The sequence below is a fragment of the Alligator mississippiensis genome, chromosome 13, assembly GCF_030867095.1.
Source record: "Alligator mississippiensis isolate rAllMis1 chromosome 13, rAllMis1, whole genome shotgun sequence".
Lineage (NCBI taxonomy): Eukaryota > Metazoa > Chordata > Crocodylia > Alligatoridae > Alligator > Alligator mississippiensis.
In genome coordinates, this window is record NC_081836.1 from 50,585,284 (window position 1) to 50,603,278 (window position 17,995).

A 17,995-nucleotide genomic window follows, 5' to 3' on the forward strand; every position below is an offset into this window, starting at 1 on the left:
AGAGCCGAAACCAGAAGTAACCGAGTTCCTCTTCCCCTACAAAGAGAGAGGGAAAGACTGATATCCAGGAGTCCCCAATCTGGGGAACATCTACTGGAAAACCGTAGCTCTCCCTACAAAGCAAATGCGCGCACACACACGTGGCATGTCCACGTCCACACAGATGTCACGCATGCCAGCACATGGCTCGCATGCACGTACCCATAGCAGGCGCGCACACCTTCATGAGCTGCTGTTCTCATTTCAAACTCCACCAGGCTAGAATCCATCTGCCACCCTGGAAATTAATAGCAATCATTAAACAAAAAGAGCTGGCAAAAAGAAGCCCGAGGTGAAAAGCAGCTATTTCTGCCAGAAAAAAAATTAAAACTATTTAGACATACAGCAAGTCATTTATTACTGTGGAGTCCTCCCTCCACCTGGGGTTTAAATCTCATTACAGTTTGTCCAAAACAGATGTTACCCTTTTAGCAGTAGATTATTAACGATAAACTCAATTCCTCCAGAGGGTGGGTGTTTGGGGTTCGCTGGTGTTTGCAGCTTGGGTAACCTCTATATGAATTGTTTACGAAGGTGACGGGCATCCCAACACGTCTTGGACTCTCCAAGCTGTCTCCCAACTTTCCATGTCCTTTGGCAGTCACAGAGTCACCCGGCAGGGAATTAAACGTACATGGAGGGTGATTTACAGTCTCTGTCTATAGCCAGATGTGATGTTACATCTTATGCTACAGTTTACTACTACAGGAGAAGTGAAGGGTCACACCGCAGAGGTGAACGTGGAGGTCAAGTCAGCTGATCGCTGGCCCAGAGCTCTGCCCACTCGCCCACCCTGTGTCCATGCAGCGGTGTGCCCAGCCGTGGCTGAGGGACCAGGAGTGTTTTCTACTTGTGCCCATTTATCAGAGCTTTCCAATAGGAACACACTGATTTCCCCAGCATGAAACCTGGCATACAGATGACCTCATTCTGCTTCCACTCTCGCTGTTTAAAGCCACCTTGGCTTTGTGCCCATGGGATGCCATGCTATGTGCTGGAGTCGGCTCCTACATTCACAGTTCGGGGCAGTCAGATGTGTAGGTAACTGGGCTTTACACACATGCGCATGCACATACACACTGGGATGGGTCTTCTACCCAAGTGGGCCCAAGTAAGAAGGTGACCAAACATTCAGCCCAGAAAGAAATAGCGTAGTCAAATTTAAACAGATGTTTTCTTGTAAGGAAGCAAAGCGGAGCTTGAGGTTTAGGGCTGAAAGCAGGATAGATAGATTGATTCTTTTGCTTGGCTTTAACATAATAAAGATGCCTTCCCCAGGCTCCAGGCGCCCTGCCGTAACTAATCACGCAAAAATACAATTACATTGAACATTAAAATCAGCTCCATACAAACCTGGCTGCCTGGGCTGCCAGTCACCCACCCCCTTCAGCATCTAAGCAGCATGTCCCTTAGCTTTTTCAAGAGACCCTAGTAGTTGTCTCTTGCAGCGTGCCTAGAAAGCCCTGGACAAAAGCTGTTTGGGGTTGGAGAGCTGGGGGAACAGGATCCAAAGTCTTGGGAGCCATCATGGGAAATGACCTTGCCAGGCAGGCACCCAGCTCTTCCATGAAGGGATCCAGGTTGAGCACCACTACCGACTCCAGCAGCGGCAGCGTGCTATAGAGGGAGGCAGTCCATCAGGTAGGCTGGGTCCAGGTCATTTAGGCTTTATGGGTTATAACACCTTAAGCTCCACCTGGAGCGTGGACCATGCTGTGAAACATTTGCCAGCCAGCAGTGGGGGCTCAGCGGCACAACGGTGGACACGCTCCTTCAGTCAGAGGGACCAGTATTACCTCTGCCGTCTCCTTTCCCCAATTTACCATCATCCCCTCAGTCTTGTTGGAGCTGAGGTTCTACCTGCTCACTCTCATCCAGGCCCCAGTCTCAGCTGACCGAGGTACTGAACTGCGGTGTCCAAATTAGATGGGTCAGAGACATACAGATGGGTCTTACGAGTGTCCTGAGAGCCGTACAGTCCTTTGCACAGAAACGGCCTGCTTTTCAAACATGCACCACCTGGAGATGGGCAGCAAAACCAAGAAAGGGCTGGAACATATGGCTACCATGAGCCCTGGGGAAGAGGCACAAGCATAGCAGTGTTGTCCTTGGAGCAGGACAGAGTCCACACTGCAACATCAGAGCACAGTTAGATCCCTTCTCCCCTTTCCTGCAGTCAGCTGAGCTGGCCCTATGCTGGGAATAAGTGACTTCCCTTTCTGTGCTCAGAAACAAATGTGCGGGTGGATAGAAGCAAAGCTCTGCCCACTTCTCCCTGAACACAGGCCTACCTCCGTGCGGCGACCTGGGATAGAGCAAGTCATATAGGGAAGCAAGGAATACCTTGCACGTTGTTATTCCCAGCATGGGGCATATGAGGTGGTTCATGACTGAGCCCATCATTTGCAGACCAGGCGTAAAGAATATGACTGGGTCCTTTTCCAGGGAAAGAGGGGAGGAACTTTAGTCAAATTGTACCTAGTCACTATATGATACAAGGGAATTTTCCCTCCCACCCACACTTGTTCTCTTCTTCTAACAAATGGTTGGTGTCCAAACGTAGATTTTTGTAAATTAATAACTGTGATGGCCAACAGGGCTGCTCAACTGAAAGAAGAGTGGGACACTTGAAAAGGAAACAGAGCTAGTTTTTTAGAAACGATCTCCCTTGAATAGTCGGTGAAACACCAACCGTGCGGCACTTGCTCACACAAGACGCAAATGCAACGCTAACTGTACGCTGAAGAATTAGACCAGCCCAAGCTTTGAAATACACAGTGCAGCAAACTAATTGCCTGTGATTCCTCCTGTTATAATAAGCTTCAGACCTGTTAGTTGTGCAGGTAAGAATTGTTCCTAAAATACTATTTTTATCCACATCATGTCCCTTTAAGGAACTATATGTCCCCAGTTCTCCCTGAGTCTGAGCTTTCACATCACATTTCCTCAAGGATCTCTTTGTGACGAAAGGGATGTTGTTATCAAGTGGAACATTAAAGGGACATTATCTACTTAGAGAAACACTTAACTCAAACTTTTCACCTACCTTTGCAACTTCCAACACTTGAGAGAACTATAACCCAGAGCAATTAGAGGATGTTATGTATTTCTAGTTGCTGCCTTTGTCCCTTCGATAGTGTTTTGCTTCTGATCAGGTTCTCTGGTTCCCCTGCACAGTCAGTCTGGCCCCGATCTTGGAATGGGAGCCATTGATGCATAAGGATTTGCACAAGGGATCCTGTGTCAGATGCTTTGAAGATCGTTGCATCAATGTACCACCTGGTATGCATCTCTCACAGTTGCCTTCCTGATTCAACAGGTCAGATAAGACATGTAAAGCCACAGGGTGGGTAATTCATACTAATCCCTGGTGCTATAACAAGGCAGACTCCAGCCTTTGGAAGAGAGTGTCCTATCCTAAGGAGCAGGTCACTCAAACCCAAGAACTGACAAACATGAGACGATCCCTACCAAGGCTCTGTGAAGAAGGTGGATGACTGCTTGGAAAGGTTTCCCTGCAGTGCTGTTATTCTGAACAAACAAGCTTTTATTGTATGAAAGCCGGCCTGAGACAAGCAAGACCGCAGATGCTGAACTAAAGCCAAACTGGCTGCCCCATCACACTGAATTGCTGAAGCTGCAGCTTGGAGGCCCAGGTCTGAAGAGATCAGATTGTAGGAGATCTTCTCAAGAACGCTGGCAGCGGACGGCAGCCTAAAGAAGACCGCAAAGGGGCCAGAGATAAACCAACACATCCAACAGCTGGATGGAGACCTATTAGTTCCCCGACAACGTGGATCTTTCACAAACAGGGAAGAGAATTCATTTTTAAAAATAGGAAATGGTGGCCTACAAAAATCACAAGTACTTGCAGGACAGCTAAGGGGGGTAGTACCCAATGCTACTTTACACTTGTTTCTAAAGCTGACTAACCCTCTACCTGCTTGAGATCCATCACCAAATCCTATTGTGAACAAAACCCTGGCTTCCCTCTCAGGAGGGCACATGGCTCATCTAGACCTGTTACAGAACCAGATTTTAAAACTTAAGCAGTAAAGGCATGGTTCAAGTAACAGCGGAGGGCTGAGAGAAGACAGCGGGACAGAGCCAAGTCACAGTTCAGATTCAGGAGCAGTAGCTCGTCTCCTGGCTCGTTCCTTCAGACTGAGGCAGTAGAGGCCTTACGTGAATTCCCAACTATATCATTTTACTTATTTGGGGGGAAAAAATAGGGCTGGCTCATGAGTGTATTACTCCTTATATGCAACTCCTGCATAACGCCAGAGTAATGGTGCAATGGAAGCCAGTCCATTACTTCTAATGCCTAGTTTGTTCCAGGGGAATTCTCCCCCTACTGAAACCTATTATTTCTTGCCGTAACCGTTATGCAGGACTAGAGCTCTTGACGTCTCCTCATCTATTAAAACCTTTCACCTCTTCACCTGCCTCTCATTCTTTTCTTTTAATTGTTGTGCTGCTTTTTCCTTTGAGAGTCCGCTGGTCCACCACAAGCTGCATCTGACATTTAATCTGCCCATGCTGATATTTCAGAAGGTTGGTTTAATGCATAGGTAACCAGCTGGGTTTAGAAGCTCGGTTCCCAGGAAGCTCTTCGATGCATTCACTTGAACTCCACATATAATTATCCTGAGTGACCTGCAGACACATTATATAGGGCTCGGATCCGGTTACTCCTTAAAAGCTAGGCTAGGTGGGTTGGGGCACAGTAGAGTAGCATCGATGGCTGGAGACTAGAACGAGGCTGGCATTGCGCTGTGCGTTCTGCCAGACCACCCAAGATCTGACATTTGGTTTTGTCTCAAATTGGGAAGGAATGTCTTGAAAATACCAACTTTTGTCACAGGACCAGAAACACATCTAAGCAGGGACGTCAAGCCATTGTGTCTTCATGTTTCTGTACAGAAATGTTCTGCTTCGGTGTCCTGTGTCCCATGCGACTTGTTGCCCAGCCCAGGAGCCTGGCCCAAAGGAGAGAGAGAGGGGGCATGACCTTTTTGAAGGACGGTGCCTCTGCAGCACTGCAGCACCTTGGAGCTTAGTGCTGACCTGACTTGGGATGGAAAATTTTCAACAGCCTTTTCAGCTGGAAAACAATGTTAATGGGAACCTCTCAAGCAGCTCTGCTGCTGACAGAGCCCCCTGCACGGGAGACTGGCCTGTGTCAAGCACCCCAAACTGGCACCGAGTTGGGTAGATTCCCCACTGCTCTCATGCAGTCCAGTCGTTTGTACCCGTGAGCAAAGTGCCGACGTATCACAATGCTTTCGCCACTCACTTCATATGAGGGCCGGTGACTGCATTAGTCTACAAATCGAATGCTATATACTTCATATCTGAGCATCCCAGCCTACCCCACAGAACTGGCCTCTTCCACACACCTCTCCACAGCCTCACGAAAATCCTTCTCTCTCTCTCATACGGTTATGGTCCTTTTAATCAGCTCCCTGTATCTCTCTGCCTCATTGCCTCTTAATCTCCCTTCAAACCTCAGTGGAAAACGTATCTTTCCTCCCTTGCCTATTCTTTTTAAATAATAAATAATAGCAAGGAAAGTTGGGGGCGGGGGGGGAGGAATTACTATGAATCTCTATTATCTAGCTCTGCAAAGCATAAGGAGAAAAGGCTCATAGGGACGGTGAGATGCAAACCAGAGCCATGCAGTACGGAGCTTTGACCGTGGAATCCAAATCCGAAGCTTGAATTGAAGATGGGCTGGATTTTATAGGTCCGGGCACATTTATTATGTACTGTCTTGGCAATTCTAACCGATATCACCAAGCAGGAGGAGTGTAAACTGATGCCAGGAATATGAATTAAAAGAAAACCTGCCTGGGAGCGCTCTTTCCGCACCTGACATATACGGAACAGACGTGAAACCATTTAGGAAAAGCTTCATCATTAATAAATGTTTTCTCTGCCATCTTAGAGCTGTCTCCTCGTATTATTTTACACATAATGAATAGCCTGGGTTCATTTTAACATTTGGTGCCTGTTAGCCAAATTTCCCCTCTCCACCTCTTTGCATGATTAAACATTTATCATTTGTAATGTATCACCGCCTTTCCGCCATTGCTCTCTTTGTAGCACGGCTCCTTCATTTATTGATAAAATGACCCAGGTGATGGTGAAAGAGGATCGAAGAGAAGGTGACATATGGCCAGAAGGAGACGGAGGATGCGGAGCAAATGGGGGAGAGGGGGGTCTGGAAGAATGGATCTGCCAAGGAGGAGGACACAACGAATGCGTGTGCATGGTCACCTGGCTCCTTGCCCTCCACCAGTAAATCTCATCCACAATTTGAAATAACTCATTCAGTAGAATAACAAAATTAAGAATTGAGTGCCAGAGACTGCGTATTATTATATTGGCTGCCCAGATCCCTCTCCCTCTGACTCTGCTTGCTTTGTTTGATTTCAATGGTAGCTCTCCTTGCAGCTGCTGTTCTGGTCTGATTTACTGTGATGCTGCTCATCAAGAGACAAAAACAAAACCCAACATCCATGAAGTCTGCTTCTGGGGCCTTGGCAATAATGCTTCTACCTCTGGAGGCCTTCATTCTGGGTTTTTAGTTGATTAGAAGTGAAATAAGCTTGATGCTCTCATTGCAGACCCTCATGGGTGTTTCTTTGTGTTACAAAACCCTGGCCATCCCTGTTTGCTAGGTCTACTGACAAAGATCTGAAACGGTTCAGCTTTGAAATAAGAGGGGCGCTGGGTCACCGCAGAGCTGTGTGCTTTTAGGTCTCAGCAGGGATATTGAAAACCGGGGGCAAGGTTCTTCAACAGGGCTGCATGGAAAGGAAATACAAATGCTTTCTGCCTTTAGAGCCAGATATTAGCTCCCCACACCACCCTTCTTTTTTCAAGCAGCAAAATGCACCATTGTCCCTCAGAAAAGTAGCAGGAAAGGGAAATACAGCAATAACAGTGCATCGTTCCACAGCAGACCTGGCAATGAGACACCTGCCCCTCGGACAGAGGTAGCGGTGCTTCAGCCTTCTTCCCTAGGGAGTTGAAGAGCTGGTGCCCACCAGCCACAAGGGCTTAGTTAGGAAAAGGTGCAAGCCCTCTGCAAGCCGAGACACCGTATTCACATGCTGCATTGCTCCGAACAGGCGGCAGGGTGTCAGCCACAACGTGCACATGACAGAAAGAAGCCACACTAAGCCAGAGCTTAAAAGATCTCCAGGTTAGATTAAACTATGTCAAATCACAGCATACTGCTATGGCATGCTAGAGAGGAAATGTCTTTCTTGCCATTTTTGTTTCTTATTGAGAAGTAAATAAAGACCTGATAGATTTTATTCTTCCGAGTGTTTTTACCCTGGAATGGCAAGTGGCTTCTACCCTGGCTTCCCAGGAAGGCCCTTTGGATGATTGGAGAACTAGCTAAATTATGGCCTGGGAAAGGAGAGAAACCAGGGGAAGCAATTAGGCTGGTGAAGAGCCTTAAAGTTTCGGTACCTGCTTCAAGATAACTAACAGGGAGCAAAGCAAGACTGAATGCTCCTACCCTGGGACACTTCCTCCTCTCTTGGCCTTGAAGGATTCCTTCAGCTGCGAGGGCAGGTGGAGGACAGGAGTCGTAATGGGTCCGATCATCAGGCAGTGTTAGTCACTGGAGCACCAGTGATTATGCTGATCCAGTATTTTTACAGGAGGAGCAAGTCAAAGGGTAGGATTTTTGTATGAAGAGCGGAACAGAAAAGCAAAGGAGGAACCGTCCCAGGTCTCCGGGGCATAAATTAGCAACCCTTTTCAGGTCTCTTAGCTCCTTCCTCAGCTTTGCAGCCTGTCGGCTCGTAGCCTGCCTTTGCCTTCCACCCCACAGGCTGTACTGGAAAGGACGCTTCCAGGAGCTACACTATGAACAATGATCTCCTCTGTGCAAAGCAACAAGGCCTCTGTCACAGTCGTGTCCCTGCAGTCTAATAAAGAGGGAGATTAGCCCCTCTTTTCTCTGTTACAGCCTTAATGCTGTCATTTTATTCACACTTTGCAAAGCAAATAAACCAGCAAATTGCTTGCTTTAATGAGCTGAAATTAAACTCGGTGGCTGATAAAAAGCCTTTTTTTTTTTTTGCTTTCTGTTATTGGAGAGAAATCAACTGACAAGCAGCACGCGGGAAAGCAAGAGAAAACAGGCAGTATGAGCACTGTTGAACCTGTTGGAGGCAGTTACGGATAGACCCCCTCGCCCCAGACACCTCCCACCAGACTGAGGAGGAGTGCTGGGGAGGAGATACCCGCTTGGGATTAATCCTGCTCTCCTTGCTGTGGGGTTGTCTTCATTTTGCCCTGCACCAAAGTGCTGCTCTAGGGCCCGTGGCTCAGAGAGGAGCCAGCACTGAGATCCCTAAAGACAGGTAACTGGTCTACTTACTGGACCCAGGCTCCAAGCACAAGCCTTCCCAGAGCTGGAGGCTTTGCATGTTGTGAATCAGTCCAAACCCAGAGCATGAAGAGGCAGAGCCCTGCCCACCAAAGAGAAGGAAAGACGTCATTCGTGGTCTTCACTCCTTCCCCTGCTCTCCTTTGTTGTCTTGCTGCAGCGTGGTAAGCCACTGGACACAGTAAAGGCTTCTGATACAGTATATGAGGCCAAATATGTGCATCATTCATGGCTAAGTCCATAGCAAAGGCAGTGCTGTGCTACATCAAGCCAGAGGGAAGTCCCAGGAGGGTACCCATGCACTCCCAGCCCAGGGAAGAGAGGACCCACTGCCCCAGCCCTTAGGACAATACAGCATTCATAGGACATCCTGGGATAGCTAATGACTGGAGAGTGGGGGGAGAGAGGGCTGTGCAGTCTGACAGTCTTTGGAAGTAGCTTGTGCCCCAGGGGTTGCCAACAAGGAGCGGTGTCTGGCCCGAAGGGAGCCAGGAGCTTGTAGCTGAGGCTGGCTGCTATATAGGAAACACAGGAGACTTGCGCAGCTGTGCATGGGTCAGCCAAAGTCTAACCATAGGCTGCAAATCAGGTGCTGAGCCTGCGGCATCCTTAGGAATGAAAGGTGCTGCATGTAGCCAGAAACAGCCACAGGTTCAGCTCAAACCAACCGTGCTGGTCCTTTTTGAAGGCAAGCTGGGGGCTTTGTTTCCAGGTGTTTCCCTGGCGAAGCACCTGGCACAGGGCAGACAGGGAAGGAGATGGGCTCAATCAGGAGCCCAAAGCCCAACAGCTTCTTACCCTAGACTGAACCGAATGCTACGTGTTTACAGCGTGCCCTCCAGACGAGACCTTGCCGTCGCTCATCAGACGGCAGAGGAGTTCAAAGTGCTTTCATGCAGCCTCCCAGCACCTCTGTGAACCAAGGGAGGAGTATCATTATCCTCATCTCACTGAAGAGGAGACTCAAGCATGGAGAGGTTAATTGACTTGCCCAAGGCCACAGGGGATTCAGTGGCACATCTGTGCGGAGAACCCATGTGACTGCTGGCCTGGCGTTTCAGTCATTAGCCTGTGCTTTCTTCCATTCGATGAGGGGGCACGCACAGTGTATGAGGGTGCGCAGCGAGATGCAGGGGGTGCTGGCAAGATTTGGGGGATTAGAATTCCTTTTCCATCCCCTGCAATGTCTAAGGCTTAGTCTACATTGAAAAGGATGCCCATAGGTCTATGCAGCACACCGTGCCACTGCAGGTACAGGATATACCTGCCAAAGGCCATTTGGGCAAGCACAGACAAGGGCTTTGCCGTGTGCAGCAATGTCAAAACGATCACCCCGTGCCCAGAGATTGCAGCGTATCCTCGGCCTCCGCGCGGGAGACTGTGGCAACGGTCTTTTGGCTCTACTGAAGGGAGCTTGTGGAGGGGGTGGCTGGGTCACCGCACAGCTGAAACGAGTGCACCTTTTATTATTCCAGCAACATCACCCAGGCCGTTCCACTGGGGGCTACTCATTGTTCATGTCTCAGTAAGGACAAATAAACTATTCTGCCGCTCATGGTTATTGGCTTATTTCCTAGGATATAAAAAGTGACTGGTTAAGCAGGGCTCTCTGCTCCGAAGCACCGTCCCTTTCATGTTCTGCTATCTCATGGTGGGAAAATGGATTTTTCCTGATTTCAACAGAACCATTAGCAGAACAAGGTACAGCAAAGGAACAAGATCCAGCCCTTCATCTCACTGCTGACCAGGGCAGCTGCTCTGGGCACTGACTTTGTGGGGGAAGGAATGACTGCCACCACGGCTGCACGATCGCTGCAGCCCCCGCCTGCAGATGCCCGGCCCTGCCCTTACAGCTCCGCTGTCAGCAAGTGTCACGAGCCTCACGGACTTGAAGCACCCAGCGTGTACTAGCTGGAGCTGCTACAAGCATGTTTGGGAGATGGGGAAACAGGGTGGCTTGGGTAGAAAAGCGCCTTATGCTGGGCCATCGCTGCACTGCCTGGGCTGTTCTTTGAACTAATCCCAGGGTCATGTTTAAAGCTATTATTCCCCAGTACCTGAGAAAGGACTGGCCCGAGTGGCATGGAATTTCCTAGCCTAGGAAGAAAGCAGATTTCATGCACTCTCCCACGCAGCCAGGTTTTGCAGCACTTTGGGACATGCCGGGCCACGAAGCCCGGACAGCCGGCTCGTTTGTTCTTTGTGGGCGAGTTATGAAACCAAGCCCCTTGTTTGCACATGGGTTGTGTCATTGCCTAAAGCTTAGGACCGGAGGACTTGGCTAGACCTGCCCTAGCCTGGTAATGGAGGTCTTCGCTCGACCTGCCCTAGCCTGGTAAGATCCAGGTTACCAGGCTAGGTCGGGTCTACCTGAGAGAGTCAGGGCAAGTAAAATCGCTGGGCCTCTGCAATACAGGGCGGTTGTCTCCTGCCAGGTCCAGGGACCTCCTTGTTCCAAAGAGCCCATGGCAAGAGAGAGAAATCTCCTCCTGGACTTGCCTTCCCTCCCAGTGCCCCCTCATCCCATTTGGTCTTCACCGCGTTTTCACAGTGCAGTTTCTGGGAGTGCTTCAGAAGCCGATGGGGTGTCAGGACAACCATGGGAGAACTGGTATTTGAGGCAGTGAAATGTTCATGGTACTGACTCCATTTCAAACCCTGGGGCCAACCAAACTGATCCCTGATTCTGGATTTGTTAGATTGCACCACTCTGAGAGTAAAAAAAGTCACAGGTGAGAATTTCACAATTGACTATCTGCTTTGAGGCCTTTTGCTTACCAGTGGTGTCTTCAAGGAAATGCCCCCAGCCTCTGCTCTGCCTCTCGCGGTCTCCTGAGACTGGGTGAACCCTTGTGCAGAAACCAGCCTCTTGGGGAATGGTCATCTGAACTCTTCTCCACTCCGACACTGGACATGCAGGGAGCGGTCCTTCAGGGAGGTGGCAAGTCACTCCACCAAAGACAAGAAAGGGATAGATGTAAGAGAGCGGTGCTAGGATGTTCCTATACCCAAGAGGTCCTGAAGTTGCTACCAGAGTCTCTGCCTTCAGTTCCTGGGGCTAGGTTTTATCTTGAGGGTCAAGTAATTGGCCTTAACTTGTATCCAGTCCTGTGGGTGCACGGTTGCCACAACTGCGGTAACAAATGCTGGGATGCAGAAGTTTTTGTACCCACCCTATGAACACAGCCTGTGCCCCAAAGTGTCTGCAGGCACCATAAAGGGCTTTTGTAAAATAAATTTTAAGAAAAATCAAAACACATTTCAAACCCAGGCCCCCAGTGTTCATAGCAAAGCTGGCCATGGCGAGGTGGCCTCAGAACTCATGCTGAAGGTGCTGCATTGTACCATGTACCATAACATGTCATCTTAACTCCTTTTTGTGTCTCGTTTTGGTTCTTTGCAGGTGAGGCAGCTAACTGGACAAGGGCTCTGAGGGGCAGACAGACATACAGACGGGCAGGCAGATGGAGAAGGACCCCAGTGCTGACCTGAAGATGGGTGGAAAAAAGAGAACGAGGAGAGGTACTGTAGAAAGCAGGAGAAAAGCTTGTCTCTAAGTCAGAAAGACTCCTCTGCCTGGTCCCTACCTGGCCTGCCTGACTTCAGCTGCAGCTGGACGAGATGCCAGAAGGGCTAACAATGCAGGTCCAGCCTCGCTGAACCTGTGGTGCAACACCCTGCAAGGAGTCACTGTGCAACTTGGACAAAGAGGTCCTCCCTTTCCCTTGGACACTGCCCACTAGGTTCCAAGCCATGAGGAGAAAGGAGAGAAAAGTGAAGCTGCCCAAAGACTATTAAACCCACGTCTTCCCTGGTCTTCAGATCCAGCACCTCTCCCCCTTCCAGCAGACAAGGGAAACTCCTTCTTTGCATTGCTCTTCCAGATGGCAGGTCGTAGGTGGGCAGTGACGTCGGCGCTGTGTGTGTGCATGGCGGCTGTCTCGATCCTGCACACGGGCAGGGTGCGGGCAGACTGCTGGCTGATTGAGGGAGACAAGGGCTTTGTGTGGCTGGCTATCTGCAGCCAGAACCAGCCCCCGTACGAGTCCATCCCCCAGCAGATCAATAGCACGATCGTGGATTTGCGACTGAACGACAACAAGATCAAGAGCGTGCAGTACTCCTCGCTCAGCCGCTTCGGAAACCTGACATACCTCAACCTGACCAAGAACGAGATCTCTTACATTGAGGATGGTGCCTTCTCGGGACAGTTCAACCTCCAGGTGCTGCAGCTGGGCTACAACCGGCTAAGGAACCTGACTGAGGGAATCCTTCGGGGCCTGGGGAAGCTGGAGTACCTGTACCTCCAGGCTAACCTCATTGAGATAGTCACCCCCAATGCCTTCTGGGAGTGCCCCAACATAGTAAACATTGACCTGTCCATGAACAGGATCCAGAGACTCGACAGCAACACCTTCCGGGGCCTGAACAAGCTCTCTGTCTGTGAACTCTACAGCAACCCCTTCTATTGCTCCTGTGAGCTCCTTGGCTTCCTACAATGGCTGGAGGCCTTCACCAACATGACACGCACGTATGACCGCATGCAGTGTGACTCCCCGCCAGATTATTCTGGCTACTACCTGCTCGGCCAAGGCCGGACCGGTTACCGCAATGCCCTGAGCATGCTCTCCTCCCTCTGCACTGGTGGCCCCTACACCATAATACCTCGCCCGCTCCCCCCCAGGTACCAGGTGACCACAGCCCCCTCAGAAAGCCCATGCTCAGAAGAAGACTGCTCCTCTGGGGACGGCACCACACCGCAGATCCCCTTCTACACATCTGCCGGGGAGATGGAGGTGCGCCCCAACCTCCAAGCGACGCATGTCACCCATAACTCGGCCGTGCTGGTTGTGCACATCCCGTACCCCTACAGCAGGATGTACGTCCTGGCCCGGTTTGAAAACGGCTTCTCCACGGATCTCCAAAAGCTCCAAAAGCAGAAGGAGGAAATTGAGGTGAAGGATCTGGAAGCACAAAGAGACTATACCTACTGCATCGTCTCCCACCACCAGGTCTTAAGGTACAACCACACTTGCATCACCATCTTCCCAACCAGAAAAAACAGGGAAGAGCCAGTCCCCACACCCTCCACTGCCACCCACTACATCATGACGATTCTGGGCTGCCTGTTCGGCATGGTGATTGTCCTGGGGGTGGTGTATTACTGCCTCCGTAAGAGGCGTCAACAGGAGGAGAAGCACAAAAAAGCGACCGGCAGCATGAAGAAGACCATCATCGAGCTGAAGTACGGACCGGAGATGGAGACAACCAGCATCACCCAGCTGTCGCAAGGGCAAATGCTGGGTGGGGAGACAGTGACCCGCATCCCTTACCTCCCCTCTGCAGGGGAAGTTGAGCAGTACAAGTTGATAGACAGCAGCGAGACCCCCAAAGCCACTAAAGGCAACTATATGGAAGTACGGACCGGGGAGCAGCCCGAGAGACGAGAGTGTGAACTGTCCCTGCCGCCCGACAGCCAGAGCTCTGTGGCCGAGATCTCTACTATCGCAAAGGAGGTGGACAAAGTGAACCAGATCATTAACAACTGCATCGATGCCTTGAAATCAGAGTCCACCTCCTTCCAGGGGGTGAAATCTGGAGCGGTTTCTACGGCAGAGCCTCAGCTGGTACTCTTATCAGAACAGATCCCCAGTAAACACGGCTTCCTGTCCCCGGTCTACAAGGAAAGCTACAGCCACCCGCTGCAGAGACATCACAGCATGGAGGCACCTCCCAAACGCTCCAGCACGTCCTCCAGCGGCTCCATACGGAGCCCCCGATCCTTCCGCTCCGAGGGCTCCGGCCACAAATCAGAAGCCAAATACATTGAGAAAACATCCCCAACCACAGACACCATCCTCACTGTGACGCCGGCGGCTGCCATCCTGCGGGCAGAGGCGGAGAAGATTCGACAGTACAGCGAGCACCGGCACTCATACCCTGGCTCGCATCAGGGGGAGCAGCACGATGGCATGGGGGGCCGCAAGCCCTCCATCCTGGAACCCCTGACCAGACCCCGTCCCAGGGACCTGGCCTACTCTCAGCTCTCTCCTCAGTACCACAACCTGAGCTACACCTCCAGCCCAGAGTACACATGCAAACCGTCACACAGCATCTGGGAACGCTTCAAACTCAACCGGAAGCGGCACAAAGACGAGGAGGAGTATATGGCAGCCGGCCATGCCCTGCGCAAAAAGGTCCAGTTTGCCAAAGACGAGGATCTTCACGACATCCTAGACTACTGGAAGGGTGTGTCAGCCCAGCAAAAGTCTTGAGTCCTCACACAACTCGTGACTGAACACTAACTGGACCAAAAGCAACCTGCAGCAGCTATTTTTATTCAGACTTTCAAACAGAAACTATGAAAATCTATAATTATTCTATATAATATATAAAAGAGAGAGATATTAAAAAAAGGTCTCACGTTTGTGAGATGTGCACCAAATTTGATCACAAACACTATAAAGAAAAAAAAAACTGTGGAGTGAAAAAAAAAGTTTTGTTTTGTTTCCTTTTTTTTTAAAAAAAAAAAAAAGAAAAAATGAATATAAAAAGAGAGAGAGAGAGAGAGCGAGAGAGAGCGCGTGAGAGAGAAAGGGCAGAGATCTAAGGTCTGGAGTACCCCAAAATGCATCGCATGAGTCCCTATTCCGTGGTTTTGTGGATTCTTTGTGTACAGTTTGTCTTCTTCTTCCTTCCCTTCCAAAACAAACAAAAATAACAAAAAACAGCAACGACAAAAAAAAACACAAAAAAAAAAAAACCAAAAAGAGACCAGAAGGAGTAATATCCTTTGGGGCTTTTTTGCAAACGGAGTCTTCCATCTTAGACTTTCATCCGGTCGAAGGCCCGTTCACATGTTTATTCACTGAGAGGTTTTACCACCCATGGCATTGTAAACCGAAGTTGTTCTATTGTACAGAGAAAATTTCTATATTTGCAATGTTTGCTGTATAACAAGAAAGAGAGAAGAGAGAAAAAAAAAAAACAATACTACATCTACTAAATATATATATATATATATATATTCACCTGTTTGTACCAGGTTTTAATCATGGATTTTAGAGAAAGAGGTTGCATTTGGTTGGGAGGTTTTTGTTGGTTGGGGGTTTTTTAGCCTGTTTGCTTTTGGGTTCTTTTTTTTAATTCTTTTTTTCGTTTCATTTGGCTATGATTTTTTTTTCTCCCCTCCGATGAATGTCTGTGTCCAAGTTCTGATGGATTCCAAGTGCACTGAGAAAAAAGGCACATTCTAATAGAAAAACCAGACTCCCTCTCATTATTCTGCTCAGGGGATGACGGGATCCTGTCTGCACTGGGAGCTGAAAAGGGTACCAGCAATACAGGCCTTCCTCAGCCCATTGCATGCAACACAGGAGTCAATGTTCAACCACTAACCAAAAAAGCACTAGTCTCTCCTCTCTTTATATAGACATGCGATGGAGGTGGCAGAAAGTGTGAACATTTGGGAGGGAGGTGGGGGTTTAGGGCACAGAGTCACTGGTCTTTCAGCCATAAAAAAGAGCAGTTATCATCATCTAGTCCAGCCCTTGCCAGAGAAGCGCACACAATAATTCCTGCAGGCAGACGATAGCTTGATTGAACCAGAGTATGTTATAACATTGCCAGATAGGAGCCTTTATCCATCCCAGATAGTATACCAGCCCTTTTGCAGCTTGTCAGAGGTGAACAAACCCGCCTGGTCCCTGCCTGTCTGCTACAGACCAGGAGAAGACAGCAGGAATGGCTCTTACCAGCTCTTCCCCTGCTGGGGGGCACGCTGGACGCTTCATGAACAGCAAAGAGTATTCTGAACTGGCGAGCCTGTCTTGTCCCTTATGGTCCAATATACTCATTACTGTTGATGAAGAAGTGAAGGGGTTCCCTATCTGCTCCTCAGATGTGCTTTCAACTATCCCCCCCACATCTCTATGAATGAAAAGTGCTTGCCTTTTCAAGAGGCGCCAGGACAACGAGTGAACTCTGACCGGCCTCCCAGGTAGTGTCTCTCCCAGAGCAGCCGTCCCGTTTGCAAGTTTGGGGCCAAACATCCCTGTCCCTCGGCTTCCCCATCCCTAAAAGGAGGACACGACCTTTCCTGTTCACAGAGGGTTAAAGGTTCAGTTCATGACTGGTATTTTTTTAAGGACCTTTGAGAGTCTCAGGTGAGGAGGGAAGGTTTATGGAAGGTTGAAATATTGTGAAGACATCTTCCAGGTGGAAATTAAAGTGCCAGTGGCATTTCACAGGGGTAGCCTGGGTCTCAGCCAGTCCTTGCTTTAACGAGAAACAGGTGATGATGCCCAGGTTTCCAAATGAGCCCCTGAGGGCTGCTCTGCACGCTGACAGCAGGGCCGGGATCCAGCGCAAAAGCATGTCAAGCAAGAAATGAATTATATTATAAAGAAAAACTGGGAAGAGCCATACCTCAGCACTTCCAAATTGGACCTGGGGAATCACTGGCACCGGCTCCACCGCTGAGGATGAGGTCCACCTGCAGGGCTGAAGCAGAAGCAATGGTGGGTAGGAAAGGGGTGAGCTGGATGGTAAAATTATTTTCCTGAATTAGCTCCTGGGCGAGAGGAAACAAGTTCTGCTCAGAGCGGGATTGTGAGGGATAATCTGAGGGACTTTCAGGCTGATGCAAGCACAGAGCGCAGAATCTATATAGCCACGGTGCCCGACCGGGCTAGTATTGTCTGTGTGCCCTCTCCCCAAGGCAGAAGGCTGGGCTCGTACCCAAGGCTGACCGGGGTTTCTGGTCCCTGGTCAGAAGAGTCGACGGGCGCTCCATGCATGTTCCAGTCCTGGTCATAGAAAGAGGCTCACACCCCATGTCCCAGCTCTTTGCACCAGATCAGATGTGCACAGAGTGTGACACAAAAAGGCACCACGCTTCAAATGGGCTGTAAATGCAAGGTCCGTCGTTCCTCACCCCCCATCCTTTCCCAGATGCGAGGCGGTCACAGCCACTGTTCCCTATCGATACAGCCGCTTCGAAAAGACTGAGGCTGCAGGTTGAGTTCACTCTGGGTATACAACGGCCATCTCATTTGCTGGCTGGGCTTCATCAGCCCTGTGGTTTTCTAAGACCTGTCCACTGTATCCAACCAAATCCTCAGGCCTGGCTGTGTTTTCCAGCGACCCTCTCGTGAGTCTCCTTTGTGGGAAATGCTTAGCTCCGCCAGAGGAGCACTAGGGCCCAGGAAGGAGCGGCGTCCTGTACTCTCATTTCAATACTTCAAAGTGATTTTGACAGGCGTTCTTGCAAAGGTTATGTTTGTTCAGAAAGGGAGCTGAGCTAGGGAGACACGGAGCAGGCTGGGAAGTGCACGAGTTCATTCCCCATGCTTATTTGTGTAGACAACAAGCCATTAACAGGCTTTCATTATACAAGACAGAAAATTTCCCCAGGAAAATAGTCGCTCAGCAGAAGTAAAGGCAGGTTTCAGCATCTCCTCTAAGTGCCCCCAAGCTTGTCCCCACACATGGCCTCTTGGCCCTGCATCTCCCTCACCGGTCAGAGGGAAGAGCCTGGGAAAT

The 17,995-nt window shown here is 49.7% G+C and overlaps 1 protein-coding gene across 3 annotated transcripts in view; it reads left to right on the forward strand.

Moving 5' to 3' along the window:
- ELFN1 (extracellular leucine rich repeat and fibronectin type III domain containing 1) overlaps nt 1–15,222 on the forward strand; it is a 155,539-nt gene extending 140,317 nt beyond the window's left edge. For all 3 annotated transcript variants that reach the window (XM_059716207.1, XM_059716208.1, XM_059716209.1), the window contains one exon: nt 11,856–15,222. In XM_059716207.1, coding sequence (XP_059572190.1) covers nt 12,337–14,727 — 2,391 coding nt within the window. In that variant the 5' untranslated portion in view covers nt 11,856–12,336 and the 3' untranslated portion in view covers nt 14,728–15,222. The remainder of the gene's footprint in view (nt 1–11,855) is intronic.
- The last annotated feature ends 2,773 nt before the right edge of the window (nt 15,223–17,995 follow it).